At 37.2% G+C, this 27,111-nt stretch overlaps 1 protein-coding gene across 1 annotated transcript in view; it reads right to left on the minus strand.

Moving 5' to 3' along the window:
- PIK3C2A (phosphatidylinositol-4-phosphate 3-kinase catalytic subunit type 2 alpha) overlaps positions 1-27,111 on the minus strand; it is a 103,450-nt gene that overhangs the window by 68,883 nt on the left and 7,456 nt on the right. The window contains exon 2 of the mRNA XM_020904685.2: positions 2,200-3,337. Within this exon, the coding sequence (XP_020760344.2) occupies positions 2,200-3,273 (1,074 nt within the window). The 5' untranslated portion in view covers positions 3,274-3,337. The remainder of the gene's footprint in view (positions 1-2,199; positions 3,338-27,111) is intronic.

A 27,111-nucleotide genomic window follows, 5' to 3' on the forward strand; every position in this document is an offset into this window, starting at 1 on the left:
ATCAAGCAGGAACTTGGCCTAAGCACAACAGGAGGATTGGGGGACCAGTGTCTTTCTTTAAAAAAAAAAAAAAAAAACTGAGGTAAAAATTCATAGAACATAAAATCTGCCATATTAGCCAATTAAAAATGTACACTTTGTTGGCTCTCAATACATTCATAATGGAGTGTGAACCATCACTATTATGGCAAGAACACTGAAATGTTCTAATTTCAGAACATTTTCATCACTTGCCCCCCCAAATTCCTGTACCCATTAGGCAATCATTCCTCATTTCCTCTTTCCCTCAATCCCTCAGCAAATACTAACTTGCTTTCTTCCTCTATGGATTTGTGTTTTCTGGACATATCATATATGGAATCTACATGTTTTTTTGTGTCTGGCTTCTTTCACTTACAATGTTTTCAAGGTTCATCTATGCTGTTTTCTTTGTATGGGTGAATGATATTCCACTGTATGGACACATTTTTGCTTGCCCATTCATCAGCTGATGAACATTTGGGTTGTCTCGCTTTCTGGCTCTTCTGAATAAAGCTGCTATGAACAACCCGATTTTTAAAATGGACAAATGATTTAAACATACATTTCTTCAAAAAAGATGAAGAAATTACAAATAAGCATATGAAAAGATACTCAACATCACTAGTCATCAGGCAAACCCAGATCAGAATCACAATAAGATACCACTTCACACTTCCCATCCATTAGGAAGGTTATAACCCCAAAAATGGAAAATAACAAGTGTTGACAAGGATGTAAAGAAACTAGAACTCTCATATAACGTGGGGGTGGGAAAGGGGATGATGCAGCCACTGTGGAAAACAGATCACTGGTCCTTAAAAAGCTAAACATAAATTAGCCAGCAATTCCACTTCTAGGTATAAGCTCCCCTCGCCACATTTTTTGATTTGGCTTAGTCTTCCCTTCTCCTTACAAACATTTTAGGAAATGACAGATGCTTTGTAAAAACAAAAACCAAGACAAGACAACACAGAATATTAAGAGAAAATAATCTGATATTATACTTATGATTCCAATTTAAAATGTTAAATTAACCCATGACTTTTAAATTGAAAGGTGTTAAGAAATTATGTTACTAAATGTGCAAATAGTATTGAAAAGCTGAAGAGAACTTAAGAACATGTATTTCTCAGTGTGAGCTGCAGTCAAAATGTATTTGGAAAACACTGCACTGGTTAAGATTTTTCTCGATTCTGATCATGTTTTCCAAAAACATCCTCATCCTGTTTTCTTAATCTTCTTAATATCTGCTGTTTTCTCCCCAGACATCTAAAATGGTTTTTAAAAATCAACAATTCAACATAAACCCATCCAAATCACGCAAAATTTGCTTCTCCTTCCCTAAATACTAGTTGATACTCACTGCCTAAAGAGTAGTTAAATACTGATCTAATTAACTGAATGATATGATTCACATTAATGTGAGAATGAAGCTTAAACATTCCTAGAATCCACAGATGATGTAAGAGCAAAATAAAAATCTTCAGTGGTATACTATATGTGGAAAGGAAAAGTCTAAACCTTACTGCCCCCTCTTCTAAGAGAAGACATTCTGCTCCATGCACCATTATCTAATTCTTCCAGACAGTAAGACTATATGAACTCAGCAAATATACTATATAGACTACAGTCCTATTCTTTACTTGTATCAATATAAGTGTTTAAAGAGAGTCCTTTAAATGGCTTTTCTCCCATCTCTCTGAGGCCTCCCTTCCTTTCTTCCTTTTTCACCTCCCTTCCTCCCTCCTGTTCTTCTATTCCTTCATGGTTAAAAACAATAAAACAATATACATTACAATTTCTATAATGGAGTTAATAACCAAAATTCCTCATCTACTCTGAAAAATAAAGGTGCTAAGGCAAAGAAAGTAGGACCACATATAATGAATGGAGAGGGAGAGACATATAAAAATTATCCTAAACACCTATAAGCAACAGCCAGATCCTTAGGTTTTTAAAACTCACAATCCTAGAAAAAGATATTAATAGCAATTAATTTTTCAATTGGCCTAAACACATTTAATTCTTTACCACACAATCTAAGAGGCACAGTGTACTTAAGAATAAAGAAAACAAAACTCAAAATAAAAAAATATTTCTTTTACCTACTAAGTTATGTACACAAACATGAATTCTGTGTTATACTAAGTTTGAGAAGTTCATAAGAAAAGACTATACCTGAGATATTTGGCTCTGGACTTTTGTAGGCTGAGTTGTTCGAATATTTAAAGACTGGCTTCTTGTTACTGTTGCTCCAGAAAGAGATTTTCCATTCACCTTTCTGTCAAGGTAACTACTTGCTGGTGATCTCTCCTCAAGTAGAACAGCATCCCAAGGATCATCTGCTAGCAAATCTGGTACATTTTTGTCTTCTTCATGATCCTCTACCTCTACATTGTCCACCTTAGGCTTACTTAGAGGATCCAAGTCTAACCAATCAAATTTACTGATATCTTCAGACTTTGGAGATACCTGCCGATTGTTGATTGTAGCTTTTGAATTTGTTATCTCCAAATCAGTCCTTGCTTTTCCATTTTTTAAAAATTCTGATGTGCTAGCTATTTTGTCAAACAGCTTTGCCATGTCAGGACTGACGACTGGGTGATAGATAGGTAAGCTTCCTTGTGGATGAAAGGGTGTGGCAGGTGTCAAAGGATATGAAAAATATGGAGACTGTCCTGGAAGTCTTAAATATATAGGTTCTGTGGATGCAAAAGCAGGCATTCTTGGGTTGAAGCCATTTTGGAATGCAGTCTGTTTAGTACTGTAAGTTGACTGATAAATAGAAGGTAAAGTGTAACTGGAAGGTCCAGATAATCCAGGTGGCCACTGTCCTCTCTGAATAGCAGGTCTAAGATAGAGTTGGGCTGATAATGAAGGGTTCACAACAGGAGTAACTGGCAATACAGGTGTTTTCCTAGTCTCAAAACTGTCATCCAGCAATAGTTTCTCAAGTTCAGCTTGGGTAAGCTTTTCTACATCAATATCTACTGCTCTTTTTTGGGTATCTGATTCAGGAAACACCATGAGATCATAATCCTGTTTATTATAAACCTGTGCTTTTTGTCCAGTGCTGCTAGACAACTCAAAGCCTCTCTGATTATCAGTCACCTGTCTGTCTTTTTGCAGTTTTGCTAAAGCCTCTGCTTCCATCTGTAACGCTTCTTCTTTGTCCACATCTTTTGTTCTTGTTGATTCCGGAGGGGAAGATGAGCATTTCTTAAATCCATTGTTGCTGGATATCTGAGCCATGTCCACTTACAAAGCCAAACCTCCCCAATCTAGTTTTCTCTTGTAGTTTCCAAAATAGCAAGACCTGTACATAAAAATAAATGGAACACTCAATTAGATTTTTAAAACCACAAATCTGTTTAGTTCATAACCTACCACGTATGACTTAGGGCTTCCCTGGTGGCTCAGCTGATAAAAAATCCTCCTGCAAGGCAGGAGACCTGGGTTCGATCCCTGGGTTGGGAAGATCCCTTGGAGAAAGAAACAGCTACCCACTCCAGTATTCTAGCCTGGAGAATTCCATGGATTATATAGAACATGGGCCACAAAGAGTCGGACACGACTGAGCGACTTTCACTTTCACATGTGATTTAGGACTTCATGCCATTTATACCATGAAATGAAATGAAATGGAGAAAATCTGGGTTAAGGAACAGTTTTAAAACATCTCACACACTGTTAAGAGAGATGTTTAGACATACATGACTTTACCCCATTCCCTGACCATCAGGAAAGCTAACACAGTAAATGAACTCAAGCTTTCACTTGTCACACTAAATGTCATTAACCAGTTGCATTTCCGGCAGGATACTTGGCATGAAATGGCTTAAGTACGAGTCACATATTTTCAAGAGTTCAGACAGGGTTTGCTGGTATGGAAATAGCAAGTCAAAATGATTTCAATCTTTTGCTATTTGTAAAAAGGCTCAAAAGTCAATTAGCAATAAAAGTATTCAATATCTAGTAAATAAAAGCAGGTAACTTATTTTATCAAGTCAAATCATCATATGAAAAACTAAGGACTTACAATATTCTAGAAATTTTAAAAATGTACATGGTAACATAGATTAGAATAATAAGGCAAGTGTTAAGGTTGTAAGAAGCTCTAATACTCCACTCAAAGGTTAAATTATGGCTGAATTTGCCACATAGTTCTGTTCGCACTTCTATTCTGATTATTTGAAGTTAAATCAATAGTTACAATACTAAAATTTCTCCATCTCAAACTGCTATTCATAAACTAGAAGATAGTTTATTAAAACTTTTCCACACATGCATGAATGCTTAGTCACTCAGTTGTACGCGAGGTAGCTCGGTGGTAAAGAATCCACCTGCCAATGCAGGAGACGCAGGTTCAGTCCTTGGGTTGAGAAGATCCCCTGGAGTAGGAAATGGCAACCATTCCAGTATTCTTGCCTGGAAAATTCCAAGGACAGAGGAACCTGGCGGGCTCAGTCTCAGGGATTGCAAAGAGTCGGACACGACTGAGAAGGTACGCACTGTTAATCTAACTTGACTTGAGATACACATAGTTTGAATACCTGTAAAGCAAGAGAGCGCCTGTTTATATCCTTACAAATATTTAGTGAAAGGAGGTAGAGAGCCGACCAAAGTGAATTCAAAGAATGTAACACAAATGCAAACCCTAAGTGTTGAGGTATATTAAATAATAAATTATTAGCAATAAGGATATGAAGAAAGGTATTCAAGAAAGATACCTTTTGCAATTCTTCTATACAACTATAGTGAAATTGAGTCATTTCACTGAAAAGCTATCCCAAATTTTCCCCTTCTTTGGCAGGCTACAAAACTAGGTGTGACATACACTTAACGTCTGTACACTTCATTGTATGTAAATGTTTTTTATCAAAAGAAAAAAACTGAACACTGACTTGCTAAATACATGCAGCAGGTACTTATAGAAAAGAACTAATACCTACAATTTATTTTGAAATGCATCAAAAATAAGATAAACTGATAAAAGAATGATAGATGGATAAATATATAATAAAGCAGGTATAGTAGAATCTAGGTAGTAGATACGTGGATATTCACTTTGAAATTCTTTCAACTTGGTTTCATGACTGAAAATTTTCACAATAAAATGTTGGGGGAGGGATAGTCAGAAATTCCTCCCATTCAGTATACACATCTGTTTTGCAATGCAACTTTGTTACTCCTCCCATAAAGAGGTGGGGTCTTTCTCTACTTGATCTGAGTTGGCCTTGTGACTTGCTTTGACCAACAGAATGTGAAAGAAGTGACACTGTGGCAGTTCTAAGTCCATCATAAGTCTTTCACATCTGAGTCTATCGCCTACACTGACTGCTTCAGCTCCCCTGAGTGTAGCCACTGCCATGTGAGTGCTCGTGAGGATGAGAAGGCACAGAGAGAGGTCCAGGTAACAGCCAGCACCAACCAACAAGTGTGGGGGTGCAGCCACCACCACAGACCAGCCATCCACAGCTGGGATGACCACAGCCACATGAGTGACCCAGGGCCAGCAGAAGAAACTACCCAGCCTGAGTTCAAGTCGAATTGCTCATGCACAAAATCATTTTGGAATGGTCTGTTACATAGCAACAGATAACTGGTAAACCTCTTCTTACTTTTAGAAAACAAAACTGAAGCCACTTACATATTTTAATAACAAATTTCTATTTTAACCTCTGTAGTCACCACTACTACTATCCCTTACATGTCCTCAGAGAATAAACAATCCCTTTTCCTTTCTAAGGAGGCCCCCTCCACTTATATCCTTGATCCTACTGAATTTCCCTTCTGTGTCAATGACTGACTCCTTTGCATTGTTAATTTCTCCTTTACTTGCTTCTGCTCCTCTACCATAAAAATGTTCAGATTTTCTCTATACTGAGGGAGAAAATATCTGAACATTCCCTTTAGACTCTAGTAGTTTTCGTTTTTTCTCCTTTCACTGCCAAACTTCTCAAATGAGTGACCTAGAAAGTCCTTTCTTTACTCACTCTGCCTCAGAAAAACTCTACTTGCCCTTCAGAGCCCAATTCAAAATATAGTCTCCTGTCTGAAGCTTTACTTAAGCACCTTCTATCAGAATTTATCTTCTTATTATAGCTCAACTAAAAATGTTTATCTTTACTTTTGTATGCTGCTTTTGCCTGCTCAGCATCCTTCCTTCTGATAGCAGAATTTATAAGTTCCTTTTTGGAAACTACTTGTCTTTCTTTTGTTTTATCTACTTTGAACTGAGCCAGACCATCCTCACTACCCACCCCACCCCCCAAGGTACCCGACTCCAGAAGATTCAAGTATGGCCAAACCAGACTTAATGCCAGAATTTCTGGAACTATTTGGAAAGGAAGCTTATCACTGAGGTTGCTAAGCTGACAGGATGTAAGCCTGGCACTGTTTTGGCCATCTTTGCCACCAATTGAGGAGATACTGCCTGAGAATGAATCCAAGTCAGAAGAAAGTAGAGCTAAGATAAATGAGATAAATTCTACATGTTACATGAAATATCTGGATGCAACCCATGCCAAGGCCGATCTTTCATCTATATGAGCCCATAAATCCCGCTCCTTGCTTAAGCCAGTTTAAAATTGCTTTTTGCCATGATAACCAAAAGTATCTTAACACAGAATCTGTAACCTGTATGTCTACCCAAACAGACTAGAATAAGCTTGGGAGGAGGCCTAGTTTGCTTATTTTCCCTCCCCACTATATTTAAAAGCACTTTGCCTAATAAATATGGAACTTAATGTAATGAACATGTGTTTTAACAGGAAGGAATGAAAGCTATTAAAAAGTCTTAGAGAAGGGATTTCAGATGGCACAAAAATATGGATATATGATGAGAGAAATGAGTCGAATTTAACTACCTGTTATCCAACACAACCCACTGCCTATTTTTCACAAAGCTAGGTGGATTAGAACAAAATAACATTTTGAAAGATAAAGATACTGAACTTCAATTCATCTTCCACAAACATAATGCTGATGTTACTTAAGTATTCTTCTGGCTACCCTATTTGCTAATGATAGGACTTGTTCTCAAAGAAGGAATCTGGATTTTTTTTAAGAGCATTTGAGATATAGTTAATTCTACGGATTGCACACTTATTCCAAGTATTTCAAATTAATGTCATCTTTCATTTACTGATAAAGGTAAAAACTAACACTTTTTGTGGTGTTTTCTCACATCATCAATTCATCTGCTTGCTCTATCCCTAGTTCCAACCCAGAAAGTAAATACAACGCTAAGTAGTCATTAACAGCTGTCTGTTAGCAGCTAAATATCATACTTTAAAGTTTCTGGTCTTAAAAAGTACCATATTTTAGTTTCCCAGGAGATTATTAAGTATGTACACTCAAATGATAATAAGGAACTTAAAAGGTTGTCCAAGAGTAACCCTGTGCCTCAGCTATTTTTCTAAGGCTGCTGCACTGATATGCTCCATTAATTTTTTAAAATAAAACTTCACTTGATGACAAACATTTAGCAGGAAATAATTTCCAACATGTTCATTCAAAATGAAAAGTTCAATGCTAATGTTCCACTAATTCAAGCTGGGAAAGACAATGTAACTTGTTTTTGAATGATGACTGTATACCATCTGCCAAAAATTTCCCAACATAAAGTAATTCAGTGCAGATCTCAAGGCTGTAGCTACTTTAAAATTCTTTAAAAGAGTGCAATTAAACTATTCAGTTAAACTTTTGGAAACCATTGCAGACCCAAAGGAATTAATTTAAAAGCTGTTGGCTTCTACTGACACTCATTTACAATTTAAATTTAAATCTCAGACAAAAATAAAACAAGTCAGTCCTGCTATCCATCTAAATGCTTTCTGATCTTAAAATTCAAAATACCTATGAAAATGGAAAAACAATGATTTGAATTCAACAATACAAATATTCTCCTTGAAAATGAAAATGAATATCAAAGACAAGTTATGGTACCTCCATGGATTGAATTTATATCACTATTAAAAATAAAATTATGAAGACTGCAGTTAAATGTTTTAAATTCTAGAAAATATCTATACAGCTCCATCTCCCCAGAGACCTAGATTACCCTGATGGCTCAGTGGTAAAGAAACCACCTGCTGCTGCAGAGGACGCAGGTTCGATTCCTGGGCTGGGAAGATCTTTTGGAGAAGGAAATTGCGACCCACTTCAGTATTCTAGCCTGGGAAATTCCATGGAGAGAAGAGACTGGAGGGCTACAGTTCATGGGATCACAAAAGAGTTGGACATAACTTAGTGACTAAACAACAACAAATACATAGATCTGTGTTTGGAGATATATAGATACTATATGTCAAGCACTGCTTTAAACAAAGTATTAACTAATTTAACCTTCATAAATTCTATTAAGTAGCTGCTACTACTATCCCTAGTATACAAATGTTATATTAATATAATGTGCCCAAGCTCATAGCAGCTAGGCAAGTGGTGAAATTAGGACTCACATTCAGACAGTGTTTTTATGTTAACAGTTATATGGAATCAGTAAGTGTCCAGACATATCTTATCCTTTAAAAATATCAATTTTCTTTCTCAATCCTAGGGATATTTCTGTCTGCATTAATAAATTTTGTTTCTTTTAATTCTATCATGAAGTAGTTAGTACTGCTTTTTAGCTGTAACATACATCACGGGTTCAATGGACATGAATTTGAGCAAGCTCTGGGAATTGGTGATGGACAGGGAAGCCTGGCATGCTACAGTCCATGGGGTTGCAAAGAACTGAACACAACTGAGGACTGAACTGAACTGATGCATCAATTTATCAGCTAACTTCTTAACAACAGATAACCAAAAAATTTATCATTTCATTGAATTCCTATCTAATTTACCCTCTACTCTCAAACTTAAGCTACAGTTGCTGAATGAGTGCATAATGCATCAATGATTAGAGAACCTAAGACACCATATCTTTTATCAGAAAAACTAAACTCTGAAACAAATAAATAAAACAGACTAAAGAACTAATTTATTAATAATTCAACTGAAATGGAAAAATCACATGGTTGAGTTCAGAATAAACAAGTGATGGGAGAAAAATTATCTTGAAAACTAGGAGGGAAAGAGACAGCAATAGAAAAGTAAACATAGGAGAAAGGAACTCCATCTGTGCTTAAAAACAAACTGCATTAGAAAAGAATACTCTCCTACTTCTGGTTCAAGATGCCGGAGTAGAAGAACGTGTGCTCATCTCCTCCTGTGAGAGCACCAAAATCACAACCAGCTGTTGAACAACCATCGACAGGAGGACACTAGAACCCACCAAAAAAAGAAAACCCATGTCCAAAGACAAAGAAGAAGCCACTGTTTCATATCCCATACCCGCTGGTAGGTGACCCACAAACTGAAGAACGGTAATACCAATAAGTTCTCCCACTGTTGTGAAGGTTCTGACCCCAAATCAGGCTTCTTAACTTGGGAATCCCCAGGGAATCTGACCTTGAAGGCCAGCAAGATTTGATTATAGGACTTCCACAGGACCAGGGGAAACAAAGCCACCAGTCTTGGAGGGCCCAAACAAACTCTTACATGCACCAAGACCCAGAGGAAAGGAGCAGTGACCTCACAGGAGACTGAACCAAAACTACCTGCCAGTATTGGAGGGTCTCCTGTGGAGACATGGATCGGCAGGGGCTCACCACAGGGATGGGGGCACTGACAGCAGGAGTCCTGAAAGGCTCCCCGGCCTAAACCGTCTTGTGCATTGCGATTATTGCTCAGTCATGTCCAACTCTGCAACTTCATGGACTATAACCCGCCAGACTTCTCTGTCCATGGGGATTCTCTAGGCAAAAACACTGGAGTAGGTTGTCATGCCATCCTCCAGGGGATTTTCCCAACTCAGGGATCGAATCCAGGTCTCCCACGTTGCAGATGGATTCTTTACTGAGTCACCAGGGAAGCCCTCTTAGAGGTCCCCATTAACCCTACCATATGGGCCAGCAGACCCCAGGGCTGGGTCACCTCAGGCCAAACAATTTACAGGGAGGGAGCGCAACCCCACCAATCAGCAGATAATCTGATTAAAGCTTTACTGAGCAAGGCCTTGTACACCAGATCAAGACCCAGTTTTTCCCACTGCCAGTCTCTCCCATCAGGAAGCTTACACAGCCTCTTAGCCTCCTCTATCAAGGGCAGACAGAAGCAGGAACCACAATCTCACCGCCAGAACAAAAACAACATTACAGAAAGTTAATCAGGATGAAAAAGCAAAAAGTTATGTCCCAGATGAAGGGACAAGATAAAACCCCAGAAAAACAACTAAATGAAGTGGAGACAGGCAAACTTTCAGAAAAAGAATTCAGAACAATGACAGTGAAGATGACCCAGGGTCTAGGGAAAACAATGGAGAAGGCACAAGAAATGTTTACCTAAGACTTACAAGAACTAAAGAACAAACAAACAGAGATGCACTAGATACACTAGAAGGAATCAACAGCAGAATAACTGAGGTAGAACATATAAATGACCTGGAGGACAGAATGGTGGAAATCACTGGCACAGAACAGAACATAGAAAAAAAGAGTTTAAAAAAATGAAGACAGCCTAAGATACCTCTGGGACAACATTAAACACACCAACATTTGCATTGTAAGGGTTCCAGAAGGAGAAGAGAGAGAAAAAGGATCTGAAAAAATATTTGAAGAGATAATAGCTGAAAATTTTCCTAACACGAGAAAGGAAAGTCAACCAAATCCAGGAAGCACAGAGTCTCAGGCAGGGTAAACCCAAAGAGGAACACACCAAGACACACAGTAATCAAACTGACAAAAATTAAAGACAAAGATAAAACATTAAAAGCAACAAGGGAAAAATGACAAATAACATAAAAGGGAACTCCCGTTAAGGTTCAGCGGATCTCTCAACAGAAACTCCGCAAGCCAGAAGGGAATGGCATGATGTACTTAAAGTAATGAAAAGGAAGAACCTACAACCAAGAATACTCTACCCAGTTAAGACTCTCATTCAGATTTGATTAAAAGCCTTCCAGACAAGCAAAAGTTTAGAGAATTCAGCACTACCAGACAAGATTTACAACAAATGCTAAAGGAACTTCTCAAGGTAGGAAACACAAGACAAGGAAAAGACCTACAGAAAATAAACCCTGAACAGTTAAAAAAAAAATGGTAACAAGAGCATATATATCGATAATTACCTTAAATGTAAATGGATTAAATGCACCAACCAAAGGACACAGACTGGCTGGATGGATGAAAATATGTGCATGTATGCACCTCCACTTAGCACATCACTCTGCTTGACCCCCGCCCCAAATTGTATGTAATTATTTTATATTGTTAGGTTAATCAAGCCCCCATTATGGCTTGCAATTGTAATTACCTTTTTATTTTTTGTCTGGCTATTGATTGTGAAAACTAATAAACATCTTTTACTATTGTGAGTATGCAACTATTACTCACTTAATACCGTTGTATAATGATTGGTCAACAGAAAAATAACAGAATTCTGTTAACAAAACTACCATTTAATAGAAAAAAACTGTAATCACTTTTTTTTTCATTTATTGTTATTAGTTGGAGGCTAATTACTTTACAATATTGTAGTGGTTTTTGTCATACATTGACATGAATCAGCCATGGATTTACATGCATTCCCCATCCCGATCCCCCCTCCCACCTCCCTCTCCACCCGATTCCTCTGGGTCTTCCCAGTGCACCAGGCCCAAGCACTTGTCTCATGCTTTTTAAAATACACCAGATATATCAGAATTACCTTGGAATTTTTTGAAAAATACAAATGCCCAGATACCACTTTTTTCTTCTCCAAAGCTCCAGATATCTTTCAATGAACAGTTATGTTTAAAAAGAACTGGGCTATATGATGATCTTTTACTTTTATCTAGTTTGTTTCACTTTTTCTTTTTCATGTTCAGTGCTCTGGTTTCATTTAGTTTATGTTTTCCAATTCTTCCATCTCTTTCTTTTAACGCTCTTTCTCAAGCCTTTATCAAGTGTAGTAAAGCTTTTATATACATACATATAAACAGTATGTATAATATATACCTCAGAAAACTTGCAATTTTTTGCCTAAATAAAAAATTTTGACTCCATTTCACTTAGTATAAATAGAATGCTAGATTTCTAATTAAAAAATAAATATGCAACAAGCAACAATGATTTACTGCATAGCACAGGGAACTATAGTCACCATCTTGTAATAACCTATAATGAAAAATAATACATATGCATATGTATAACCAAATCACCTTGCTGAAACACTGCAAGTGAACTGAACTTCAATAACATATATTATGAAAAAAAAATATTCTTCTATCTAATTGATTCATGGAGGGGAAAATAAATCTCATAATAAAAAATCAAGTACTTTGGTACTAGGCACTATACAAATCTGTCAAAGACAAAAAAAAAAATGCAACACAATGTTCAGGGGTTGGATAAGGTTGGATGGAGTACCACAGTTCAACACAAATAGAATGCAAGTCACATACGGAATTTAAAATTTTTATTGCTACATTAATTAAAAGAAAGGTGAAATTAATTTTAATAAACTGTTTAATCCATCATATCCAGAATATTATTATTCCAATATATAATCAATATGAAAAATATAAATGGGATGTTTTACTAAGGACTACCTTATCATCCTTTGCAACTTTTCTATTTTTAAAGTATATAATTTCCAATTAGCCTCTTACAATTAGAAAACTTAACATTTCATACAGAAACATGTTCACAACTGATCACACAGGATAAATTACAAAAAGATTAAATATTTAACTGTTTAAAAAAAAAAGAATCACAGGGGGCTTCCCTGGTGGTCCAGTGGTTAAGAATCAACCTTGCAACACAAGGGACCCTGGGTTTGATCCCTGATCTGGGAAGATCCCACACACCAGGGAGCAAGAAAGCCTGTGTGCCACAACTCCTGAGCCCACACGCGTCAGCAGTTGCAGTGCCTATCGCCTAGGCGCTGCAACGAGAAGCCACTGCAACGGGAAGTGCACACACAGCAAGGAAGAGCAGCCTCCGCCTGCCACAACCAGAGAAAGCCCACATGCTGCTACAAAGACCCACAACAGCCAAAAAAATAAAAATAAATAAATCTTAAAAAAAAAAACTTGAAACGTAGAATCATAAAACTGAAGAAACACCGAATTCCTACATAACATCAACATAAGAAAGGCTGCTGTTAGTAATAGATTAAAAAACCTAGAAGTCATGAGAGAATATTCAAATATATATTTTAAAAGATAACTTTTGTCATTTAAGCACCACTGAATTTATTCATCTTTTCAATAAATATTCACTAGGTGTATGTTATGCACCAGGCACTGTTCTAGGTGCTGAAAAGTTACATAAAAATAACATACCCATTACGAATGTCAATGAAAGAACAAACTGGGGAAAAATATTTGCTACTTATATCACACAGAAAGAACTACTTTCATAACATAAAGCCCATAAAGAAAAACAACCTTATAGGAAAATGTACAAAAAGTTTGAATAGGCTGGTCATAAAAAAGTAAAGACACTTACCCTTACTCATGTTGAGGTAATAACAATTTTAACTAAACCTAATTTTATACCAAACTGATAACAAACACAGAGGGAAAAAAATTCATCATACCAAAGCTTGTTAGGTACATGTAACAGCAGGTAAAGGAAAAATTATAGTTTTAAATGATGCTAGAAAAGTAGAAAGGTGAAAACTTAATGAACAACTGAACTGAACTGAGACAGCATAGAAAGGCAAGAAAAAGAAACATGACAGGATCAAAGAGGAAGAAACAAAGTACCATTTTCTGATAGAGCAAAAAATCCAAAGAATATGCAGATAACTAATAGAATTACACATCAGAGCTTAGCAAAGTTGCTGGAAATGATATTGAAATTAATTATATTTCCATATACCCACAAGGAATGGTTAGAAAAGGCAATTTTCAAAAAAGCAATATTTATACTAACAAGTTCACACACATGAAACCCACTAATAATATATGTAATTCACAAGTTGTAGGGAAAATTATAAAAGTTTACTGACAAATATTGACTATTTCAATGTAGTGGATATTTTCCCCATGTTTACAGATTTGAAGACAATTTATAAAGATGCCACTTCTCCTGAAACAGATTTACAGGTTCAATGCAGTCCCAATCAAAATGCAGTCTGTTAATATAAAATTTGACAAGATGATTCTGAAATTTATACAGTAACCAAAGAGTCAAAACAGCCAAGATTTTCTTGAAAAAGAACAAAGTGAAAGGACTTGCGCTATCCATTAAAGACTTACTACAAAGCTCATTTTACTAAAGATAGTATGGTATTCATGCAGGAAGAGATAAATCTAAATATCATGTTAACAGCCCAGAAACAGACACATATACACAGATGCCTGATTTTAAAAAAAAAAAAAAGAGAGAGAGAGACATTTCAGAGCACAAGAAAGGACTGTCTTTTCAATAAATGGTACAAGAATAAAAGGAGGAAAAATGAAATGGACTCCTTCTGAACTCCTTAAGCAAAAAATCAACTCAAGGGAAGCCAAATACCAAACTTTGAAAGGAAAAACTATAAAGTTTTTAGAATCAGAGAAAGGAAAATTTTCTTAAGTAAGATATGAGAACAAACCACAAGGAAAAAAGTAATAAATTAGACTATAGTCAAATCCAGGACTTTCACCCATCAAGACACCAAGGAGATCTGTACACCTGAAACTAATACAACATTATAAATCAACTGTATTTCAAAAAAAAAAGAGAGAATGATAAAAACAAGCCACAGAAAGGAAAATATTTTTAACATGCAACCAAAGGATTCAATGGAATAGGAAATGGCAACCCACTCCAGTATTCTTGCCTGGAAAATTCCAGGGACAGAGAAGCCTGGCGGGCTATATAGTCCATGGGGTGGCAAACAGTAGGACAACGACTGAGTGACTGAGCAACCAAGGATTCAAATCCTGGATTAAATAACTCCTACAAATTAAAAAGAAAAACAGATGATCTAAAAGAAAAACAAAGACAAAGACAAAAACTTAATGAAAAAGAAACCCAATAACCAATATTACATGAAAAAAAGGTTAAATCTTAGGAGTAAACACGGAAATGCATATTAAAACCTCAGTAAGATACCATGACACATACATAACCCTGGGGGAAAAGTTTAAATCTTATAATACTAACAAGAATGTAAAACAACCGGGAAAACAGATACTTTGCTAGACGAATGTAAATTGGTACAGTTGTTTAACAAACATGGATCATATAGAAAAGTTAAAGATACCCTTACTCTAAGGCCCAGCAATTACATTCCAGTGTATATATTTTAGAGTAACTCACACATATGTGCACAAAATATATGCATAAGAACTTTAAAATAACATGGCCCATAATAGCCCCAAACAGGAAAAAGTCACCCTTATTTTCACCAATCCAAACATGGATGAAAGAGAATACGTTCATGGTCTGTTTCTACTCACATCACTCCAAACACCAAATATGTGGGGTTTTTTCCCACTCTGAAGAGTTCTCCAACTCTCCACACACCAACGGGCTGTTCTACAATTCAATTCAGATACCACCTACCCAGAGTTAATGTCAGAATCCACAGGTTTACAGGCACAGTAGTTCCACGATGATTGCTCTCACTGCAGGAGCCAGTTTCAAGTACTGGATTCCGAGGTTACCCACATTATTGTTCAACCTGGGTTCAAATCAGGGGTTCCCAGGATCCCACCTCAGGTTTGATAAACTGCTAGTAAGGTTCACAGAACACAGGAAAACAGCTTAGTTATTACCATTACCAGTTTATTATGGAGTAAACAGGAACAGCCAACGGAAGAAATGTATAGGACAACGATGGGGGTAGGGAAGGGCTTGAAGGTTCCATGGTTTCTCTGGAGGTACCATCCCCCCAGCACCTCAGTGTGCTCACTAACCTGGAAGCTCCCTGAACCCCATCATTTTAAGAACTTCTTAGTTGAGTGCAAGTCACTCAGTCGTGTCCGACTCTTTGCAACCCCATGGACTGCAGCACACCAGGCTTCCCTGTCCATCACCAACTTCCAGAGCTTGCTCAAACTCATGTCCATCAAACCGGTGATGCCATCCAACATCTCATCCTCTGTCATCCCCTCCTCCTCCTGCCTTCAATCTTTCCGAGCATCAGGGTCTTTTTCCAGTGAGTCGGTTCTTTGCATCAGGTGGCCAAAGTATTGGAGCTTCAGCTTCAGCATTAGCATCAGTCCTTCCAATGAATATTCAGGACTGATTTCTTTTAGGATTGACTAGTTGGATCTCCTTGAAGTCCAAGGGTCCAAGGGACTCTCAGGAGTCTTCTCCAACACCACCATTCAAGAGCATCAATTCTTCAGTGCTCAGGTTTCTTTACAGTCCAACTCTCACATCCATACATGACTACTGGAAAAACCATAGCCTTGATTAGATGGACCTTTGTCGGCAAAGTAATGTTTCTGCTTTTTAATATGCTGTCTCGATCGGTCATAGCTTTTCCTCAAAGGAGCAAGCATCTTTTAATTTCATGGCTGCAGTCACCATCTGCAGTGATTCTGGAACCCAAGAAAACAGTCTCTCACTGTTTCCATCATTTCCCCGTCTATTTTCCATGAAGTGATGGGACTGGATGCCATCTTAATTTTCTGAATGCTCAGTTTTAAGTCAGCTTTTTCACTCTCCTATTTTCACTTTCATCAAAAGGCTGTTTAGTTCTCTTCACATTCTGCCATTAGGGTGGTGTCATCTGCATATCTGAGGTTATTGATATTTCTCCCAGCCATCTTAATTTCGGTTTGTGCTTCATCCAGCCCAGCATTTTGCATGATGAACTTTGCATACTAGTTAAATAATCAGGGTGACAATATACAGCCTTGATATACTCCTTTCCCAATTTGGAACCTGTCTGTTGCTCCATGTCTGGTTCTAACTGTTGCTTCTTGACTTGCATACAGATTTCTCAGGAGTCAGATTAGGTGGTCTACTATTCCCATCTCTTTCAGAATTTTCCACAGTTTGTTGTGATCCACAAAGTCAAAGGCTTTGACATAGTCAATAAAACAGAAGAAGATGTTTCTCTGGAACTCTCTTGCTTTTGCGATGATCCAAAGGATGTTGGCAATTTCATCTCTGGTTCCTCTGCCTTTCCTAAATCCAGCTTGAATATCTGGAAGTTCATGGTTCACATACTGTTGAAGCCTCGCTTGGAGAAGTTTGAGCATTACTTTGCTAGTATGTGAGATGTGTGCAACCGTGTGGTAGTTTGAACATTCTTTGGCATTGCCTTTCTTTGGGATTGGAATGAAAACTGACCTTTTCCAGTCCTGTGGGCACTGCAAAATTTTCCAAAGTTGCTGGCATGCTGAGTGCAGCACTTTCACAGCATCATCTTTTAGGATTTGAAACAGCTCTGCTGGATTTCCATCACCTCCACTAGCTTTATTCATAGTGATGCCTCCCAAAGTCCACTTGACTTTGCAATCCAGGTGTCTGGTTCTAGGTGAGTGATCACACCATTGTGGTTATCTGGGTCATAAAGATCTTTTTTGTATAGTTCAGTGTATTCTTGCCACCTCTTCTTAATATCTTCTGCTTCTGTTAGGTCCATACCATTTCTGTCCTTTATTGTGCCCATCTCTGCATGACATGTTCCCTTGGTATCTCTAATTTTCTTGAAGAGATCTCTAGTCTTTCCCATTCTATTGTTTTCCTCTATTTCTTCGCACTGATCATTTAGGAAGGCTTTCTTATCTCTCCTTGCTATTCTTTGGAACTCTGCATTCAGATGGGTATATCTTTCCTTTTCTCCTTTTCCTTTAGCTTCTCTTGTTTTCTCAGCTATTTGTAAGGCCTCTTTAGTCAACTATTTTGCCTTTGTGCATTTCTTTTTCTTGGGGATGGTCTTGATCACTGCCTCCTGTACAATGTCATGAATTTCCGTCCATAGTTCATCAGGCACTCTGTCTATCAGATCTAATCCCTTGAATCTATTTGTCACTTCCACTGTATAATTTTAAGGGATTTGATTTAGGTCAGATCTGAATGATCTAGTGGTTTCTCCCCCTACTTTCTTCAATTTAAGTCTGAATTTTGCAATAAGGAGTTCATGATCTGAGCCACAGTCAGTTCCTGATCTTGTTTTTGCTGTCTGTATAGAGCTTTTACAGAGATTTTATTACATAGGCATTGTTGATAAAAATCACTGGTCGTTGATTAGTTCGGTTTCCAGCTGTGGAGAGTCCCTTCCCCAGAGGTCGGGGGTGGAGCTGGAAGTTCCAACCCAGCAGTCACACCTTGGTTTTCCAGGCAACTAGCCCTCATTCAGAAATTATCCAGCGATCCCATACAATAGTCATCTTATTAGTATACAAAAGAAAATGGTCTGGAGATTCCAAGAGTTTTAGGAGTTGCATGACAGGAACTAGGGACAAAGACCAAGTATTTACTTTTCTTTATATTGTAATTCATTCAACGGAATTCTGTACATCAGTGCCAAAGAATGAATTAGAACTATTAAAAAATGGATCAGGGCTTCTGTGGTGGCTCAGAATCAGTTAGTAAAGAATCTGCCTGTAAAGCAGGAGGTTACCTGCAATTTAGGAGATCTGGGTTCCATCCCTAGCTAGGGAAGATTCCCTTGAAAAGGAAATGGCAATCCACTCCAGTACTCTAGCCTGGGAAATCCCAAGAGAAGAGCCTGGTGGGCTACAATTCATGGGATTGCAAGAGTCAGACAGGACTTAGCTACTTCACCACCACCATTGCTAGGCATTGTACAAGGTGCAATGGATATAATATGAAGAGGCACCTGAGAACTACAGTCCCTATCTTCAAGGAGTAGCAGAATTAAACCCAAGGCAAGTGTAGCCAATATCACAAGAGTCTGTAAGAAGTGTGAGGGAAGGATTTCTGTGAGAGTGACAGTATAGCTGACCTCAGAACAAACTCTTAAAAAAAAAAAAGAAAAGATAAAACTTAGAAAAATAATGCTAAACAAAGTGAAAGTGTTAGTAGCTCAGCCATCTCTTAACTCTTTGCAATCCCATGTACTGTAGCCTACCAGGCTCCTCTGTTCATGGGATATCCCAGGCAAGAATACTGGAGTGCACTGCCATTCCCTTCTCCAGGGTATCTTCTCAACCCAGGGATTGAACCCAGGTCTCCTGCATTACAGGCCTGATCGTTTACCATCTGAGCCACCAGAGGGGCAAAGGGAGAGACAAAAATACAAAAACTTCATTCATATAAAGTTCAAAAACATGAAAAACTACACTCTCTAGTGTTTAAGAATGCTTACGTAACAGTGTAACCTCAAAGAAAAGGAAATAATTATCAAAAGTTAGAACAGAGGTTACTCATGGAAGGAGGGAGAGGTTTATAAGGGAGAAGAACACGGGGGACTTCCAGAATACCAGCAGTATTTTAGTCTGTAAAGTCACAACTGGTTACACAAGAGTTTGTTTTACAATTACTATTTCTTAAATAATCATATACGATTTGTGAACTTTTTTCTGTTATTTCACAATAAAAAAGAATCCACTTCCCACATATTTAAAATACTGAACTTTCTTTTCTATATTACATATGGCATGTGAAAAATAAAGAACATCTGCATTACGAATTGCATGTGAGTTTTTTTCCTTACCCCCACACAGCAAATTATGTGAACACAAGAAGTTCACCTTTTTAGTGATGCCATTAAAAAAAAAAAAATACAAGTAACAGCTATACCATCCTTTTTCATTTGCCAGTCTATTAGGCTAAATTAAGGACACTGCCCTAAGTCATTAAGGGATATGGGGAAAGTGTTAAGACATAAAAGAAAACAACAAACTATAAAATATGATTTCTCAAATTTTCACCATCTGTGACTCACTTCATAGGCACTGCACACATAACATGATCAATGCACTTAAAAAATATTAACTGCATTTAAAAACACATAGTAAGATATTCCTATCAGTGAGAGGGATGACTGTATACCCTCACGATTGTATGCAAGTCCAGTATATTTATTTTGCTTATTTGAATTAAACTACAAAATCTTAATTCAATTATAGCATGTCAGGAAGGCAGTAATGTTTGGTAGTGGCTCTATGAAATAGTTATGGATATGTGTATAAAAGCTTAAGGCTCTACTTTCAAGTATTTCTGAATTCAGGCATGTCTTCATTGTATTCTTGCTACCATGCTAGACCAACTGTCATCTCTTGCCTGCATTAGTAAAATAGCCTCCCAATCTGTCTCCATCACCCTTCTGTCCTACCCCTTCACACTATTCTCAACACAGCACCCAGAATGATACTGAAAAAGGTCCTCTCACCCCTATGCTGAGAACTTGCAGTTGTTCCTATCTCACTCAGAGAAAAGATAAGGCACTCTAAAATCTAGTCACCCTTTCGTCTCTCTGCTACTGTCACACTCGTCTCCTTGTTCCTCAAATGCAGACGCTTCTCACTCAGAGCTTCTGCTCCTTTGTTTCCTCTGACTGGACTGTTTTCCCCTGGGGAGCTGAATGGCTCCCTCTTCACCTCCTTCAAGTCTTCCACTGAGAAAGTAACATATGATTAAAGTCTTCCCTGAGAACCTAGTTATAACCACAATGTTCTCTAACTCAACTGCCTATGCAGTTTACTAATTTTCTTCTTAGCACATAGCACCATCCAATATACTGCATATTTTACTTATTTTATTATCCATGTTTCCCCACTAGACTATAAATTTCATGAAGCTGGAATTTAACTGCTGGATTCGTATTTGTATCCCTAAGCACCTAGAACAGTCTCGGAACAAGCAGGAAGCAGTTCTACAGTGGGGAGTGTCTTCGGTATTCTGTAACATACTCAAGAGTACACAAAAATATACTCAAAACAAACATTTTAACCTAAGAGAAAGATTTTTAATCCACTCTTGTTGCATTTGTTTTCATTTAAAGTACTTAGAAATCATCTCAAATATGCCAAATAACAAACCATGAATTTCTTTCTCTGAGGGAAGAAAATCATGTGTACACATTTTCAGAACTGTTCTTCAGAGCCACATGCTTTTTAGACAGACTGAAACACATTATTATTTTAAGTACATGTGGGATATACAGTTCATGTCTGCTTGCTGACTTAAAATACTGGCCTTGGGCTCAACAGAGCAATTTAGAGATGACCTTTAGTTGTTATCTATGTAAAAGTAAAGGCCTGAAGTCATGAAAGTAATTGAGACTGCACAGAGATAATGTACAGAGTGAAGAGAGAAAAAGGGAAATCATGAGGGCCACAAATACTTAAACAAAAAATAAAAGGTCAAAGGAAAATAACAGATAGGTGTAAAGACTGGTAACAGAAAAATAAGGGAACAGGATGTCCTAAAACGGAGAAGCTACAGAGATCAATACAGGATGAAGACTGAAAAAACTCTAAAAGACCTCATTTGGGATTATCTTAACAACTTTATTGATATGTAATTAACTTATAAAATTCACCCACTTAAAGCACACTGCTATTTTTTATATATTCAGAGTTGTGTGACCATCACCACTATCAGACTTCAGAACATTCTCATCACCCCCCAGTGTAACTCTTACCCATTAGCAGTCACTCCTCATTTCCCACTCTCAGATTCTCATTAGTGATTTAGACAGGCATAAAAACTGAAAACGTAAGGAATTACACGTAAAAAGGGCATATTCTTTGAAAGGGAACTAGCTAGATAAGAGGAGGTATCAGGAATGGCTGTTGAAAATGGGAAGGGATTTCAACATGTGGTAGGTTGAAGAGGATTCAGGGCACAAAGACTGAAAGGCACAAGAGATAGAAGATAAATATTAATACTAGCTCAGATACTGGGTATAGATGAATAAGAGAATCAGAAGCATAGATGCATGGGTCTGACTTGGAAAGGAAGAGTTACCTTAGGAGACAGGTGACAGAGGTAAGGAATTACTAAGTGAATACCTAAAAATGGAGGACTGGGAAGAGCCAATGATAGAAAGTAAACTCAGATGGTAAAAAACCTGCCTGTGGCAACCCAACCCAGCATTCTTGCCTGGAGAATCCCATGGACAGAGGAGCCTGGTGGGCTACAGTTCATCGGGTCACAAAGAGTCAGATGTGATGAGCGACTAACACTTTTCATCTAAACCTTGGTAGAGTTTTAGATATTTCAAGCTTTACTATTTTAATATGAATGTGATAAATATGTAATATAAATTTTCTCTTACTAGAATACACAAAGTGGCAAGAGACTGTCACTCTCACCCCAACAATGAAAAACAAGCCAAAAATGCTTAAAAAAAATAGTTTTAAGACATCAGAGAGTAGAGAACATAGGGAGAGAAGGAATGCACTGTAGACAGGATTAAAGTGAAATATGCCAGACTTCTAACAATCACATGGAGGCCAGCATGACAGGTTAGAATTCAGAGGATTGATAGAGGCAAGGCAGAGTGGTCTAAAGTACTAGATAAAGAATTACAAGAAACCCCAGACATGGAACAAGTCTATACCCACTCATCAACTCTTTCCCATGGGGAAAATACTAAATACTAAAATGCATAGGTAGCACACTGAAAGCTGGAAGCAGGACAGAAAAGCTGAAAGAGATTCCCCTGGTGAGGTGCGTGGGCCTCCCTAAAGTACAAGGCAGCCACTTGCCAAAAAGGACTGGGGAGGTGAGCAGGGAGAAACCCATCAGAGCTCTCCAAGTTTCCAGCTACGGATGGCTCTGGACATGGCAGAGAGTTAAGAAAAAGCCCTCCAAGGCATCCCAGACTTTTACATACTCTAAGACAGCTGCCCTCCAGAGGCTGGGATGATGGAAACAAAGCAGAGATCCAATGAAACACAGAAAGCAAGACTAGACAACAAAGAGACTTCCAGCAACCTAAAAAGCTGGCAGCAAGGCTACAAAACCAATCTCTGGAATCAAGCCAATACTCAGATCTCAAATTCTACTAAAGAGAAAGTTATGATTCTGCCCCAAACTATTTCAATGCAGTGGTGAACCGAATCAAATTAAAAGCTGCAACAAAGCACAGACCCCTCTGACTTATAAATCAGACTATCACTTTAGTGGCCTGACAGAATAAAGAGTATTTTGGAGGTAAATATTAAGTAAGTAATAAATTTCAGGATCCAAATTTAGATAAGCTGTCTGGCATATAATCAAAGATTACAAGACAAACAAGAAAATGTGGCCCATGGAAGAGGCAGTCAAAATAAGCAGACACAGATAGGCCCAAATGTCGAAATTGTCAAATGGGAACTTTTAAAGTAATCTGGACGAAAATGCTAAATTTACCAGAAAAGGTAGATGATACACATGAAGCAGGGGAGAATTTCAGCGAAGTAATACAAACTATTTTTTTTTAAAAAGGAGGAACCCAAAAAATATAGCAGGAAAGAAAAATGTATCAGAAATGAAGGATTAATTAGATAGACTTAACAACAAAGAAGACTGGTAAACTCAAAGACGAATCAATAGAAAATATTCCAACTAAAAGAGAAAAAAAGAGGAGGAGAGGTAATAGCATGCCTGAATTCTACCAAACAATTTCAAATGGTCTCACATAAATGTTAGCCTCCAACGAATAAAAATAAGTGGAAAAAAAAAAGTGAAAAGTGAAATAAATAAATAAACAACATACATGTAATTGGGGGCTTCCCTGGTACCTCAGCTAGTAAAGAATCCGCCTGTAATGCAGGAGACCTGAGTTCAATCCTTGGGTTGGGAAGAGCCCTTGGAGAAGGGAATAGCTACCCAGTTCTCTTCTCCAGTATTCTTGCCTGGAGAATTACATGGACAGGTGAGCCTGGCAGACTATAGTCCATGGGGTTGCAAAAGTTGGACACAACTGAGCAACTTTCACTTCACATGTAATTGGAGTCCCAGGCGAGGAAAGACTGAACAGAACAAATATCTGAAGAGAAAATGACCAAGAACTTTCTATAAGTGAAGCAGGTCATCAGTCAAACAAATAGAAGTGAAGCCCAAATAGGATAAAAATATACCAGAGAATTAACCTAATAGGGTTGCAAAGTATTGTAGATTAAACTACTTGAAAGAAATGGCTTCAGTTTTTACTAACATTGTCAAATCAATATAGTTATCTACAGAGCCTGTTCCTAAAGAAACCAGGGAGGTTTCTATAATTATTTCTCTTGTACAATTTAATCATTTTTCTCCAAATTTAGATATGTTAAATGTGCACAGTTATATTTCTAGGTTTAGGGTATGCCACAATCAAACTTCTTCATTTCAACCAAACTTAATTTTACTCTGTAGATCTTTAGTGAAATTTTTTTAATAAAATTAAGAATAAGTTAAACCATCAAGCTCAATTCCTCTCCACCTAACAATCTTTTCTAAAAAAAAAAAAAAAAAAAAACCTAAAATTTCCATCTACCAATATGAACTTTTATAGTTAAACTTAATATACCTCCAAGGAAGGGAAAACCAGTATACTCAATTATTAGGTATAATAAGAAGCTGAAGGTGTGTTTTATGCAGAGACATTCATGTGATCTGATTTGCGTTGCTCAAAGATCTCTGTTTGCTCTGCAAAAAACAGATGTAAGAAAAACAAAAACAGAAACCAGGATATCAATTAACAAACAACTGAACTGGTATAGGAAAGAATTAGCAATAACCTGAATTAGAATGACAGCACTGGAAATAAGCGGCTTCGTTTAAACAAATGAAAATAAGTTTAAACAGTAAATAAAGTGGAGGCAAAAAGTAGCATGATAGAGAATGATTTAGATGGGGGATAATATTTTTAATAGTGGAATGAGGGAAAAGATTAAACTGGAGCCATAACCTGGACATAAGAAAACAGTGAAGTCATGGGAAAACCTAAGAGTCTTCCCAAGGTTCTCCACAAGTTTAAAGATGTATGGCCTTAGCCTGGATCTTGTATTCTTTAACCTCTATACCACACTTACAATTATGCTTTGCCCAAAGATTACAAGCAACTAATAAAGCGCTTAATTCTTCCATTTTGACAAAAAGCAACAGCTACACTGGAGTCTAATAAGCACCAGCAGTCATTATATCACCTTCACCCCTTAGCAGCATTCTACACATAAGAGACTCACAATCAGAGCATTCACCCAGAACAACTTTCTGTATCTGCATATGTGTATAACTGTATGTGTTTGGGAGGGGGACAGAGAGGGAAATACTGTTACAGCAAGAGGTCCTGTACAAAGACATTTTACTGACAAAGCAGTTTTCAATCTAACCCAGAATCCCAACAGTAGTACTGCTTTGTGAAGATAATTAGTGAACTTTGGACTACTTTATTGTTCATTCATTTAACATGAATCATTAAATATACTCTGACATTACCCCAATTCCAACATGGCAAATAACAGTAAGTTTTTTGTGTTGTTATGGTATATGCTTCCATTTCCAACATGGTTTAAGGTAGGAAAAAATACAACTGAGAACCCCCAAATAAGGAATAATAATAATGAAAATGACATGAATACTTCTGAAATTTTTCTCCCAAACTGACAATTTCTATGGCTAACAAAAACTTGTTTTCACATGACATCAAATGCATGAAAATTACTAGTTTTATAAAACAAAAGTGATAACGAAGAAGAAAAAATGAAGTAGCATTTTTTTTTAGCATTTTTTTTTGAGTAGACCCAAGCTCAAATATCACACCTCCTTCTTATTAACTGTGTATTCCTAAATAATTTACTTAATCTGCCTTTTTCTTCGTTTTCTCATATGTAAAGCACAGATATAGTGTTGTCAGGATCAAAATAATATACATATAATATTATATACATATATAATATATATAACAGGCATTTAAAAAATACATTACATCTGTTCAATTAGTAGAACAAAGGTAGCTTAGTTCAGCTACCTGAAAGGTAGCTTAGGAACTTCCCTGGTGGTCCAGTGGTTAAGATTCCACCCTTCCACTGCACAGGGCACAGGCTTGATCCCTGGTTGGGGAACTAAGCTCCCAAATGTCTACGAGGTATGGCAAAAAAAAAAAAAAAAAAAAAAGGCTGCTTACTGCCAATAAGCACATGAAAAGATGCTCAACATCATTACTCATCAGGGAAATGCAAAGCAAAACCACCATCAGATACCATTTCACACCTACTAGAATGACTATAATTTTTAAAAAGGATAGATAATCAACCAAGACCTACTTATATAGCACAGAGAACTACACTCAATATTTTTTAATAACCTATAAGGGAAGAGAACCTGAAGAATGTGTGTGTGTGTGTGTGTGTGTATAACTGTACACTGTTATTTAGTCGCTAAGTCACGTTTGACTCTTTGCAACCCCATGGACTGCAGCCCACCAGGATTCTCTGTTTATGAGATTTTTTTTCCAGGTAAGAATACTGGAGTGGGTAGCCATTTCCTTCTCCAGGGGCTGTTCCCCAACCAGGGATGAAATCCACGTCTCCTGTGCTGGCAGGCAGATTCTTTACTGCTAAGCCACCAGGGAAGATAACCACATACACCTGAAGTCAAAACAAGATTGTAAATCAACTATAGTTCAATATAAATAAATAAATAAAGGAAAAGAAGCATTGACGAGGATACAGAGAAACTGAAACCCTCATACTTTGCAAACAGGAATATAAAATGTTGCAGCCACATTTTAACACTTTTTTTTTAATTGAAGTATAGTTGATGTATGATATTATGTAAGTTACAGGTATACAATACAGTGATTCATAATTTGCTTTTTTCCTAATTTTTTTGGCCCAAAAATCCATGCGGTCTGTGGGATCTTAGTTCCCTGACTAGGGATTGAACCCGAGCCCTCAGGAGTAACAATACAGAGTCCAAACCACTGGACCACCAGAGAAGTCCCCACAATTTTCAAAGGTTATACTCTATTTATAGTTATTATAGAATATTGGCTATATTCCTTGTATTGTACAATATATCCTTATAGCTTATTTTATACATAATAGTTTGTACCATTCAATCCTCTACCCTCATGTTGCCCTTCACCACTTATTTGTTCTCTGTATCTGTGAGTCTGTTTCTTTTTTTGCTGTAGTCAATTGTTTGTTGCATTTTTAGATTCTACATTTAAGTG

This window comes from Odocoileus virginianus, chromosome 10 (assembly GCF_023699985.2).
Source record: "Odocoileus virginianus isolate 20LAN1187 ecotype Illinois chromosome 10, Ovbor_1.2, whole genome shotgun sequence".
In the NCBI taxonomy this organism is placed as follows: domain Eukaryota; kingdom Metazoa; phylum Chordata; class Mammalia; order Artiodactyla; family Cervidae; genus Odocoileus; species Odocoileus virginianus.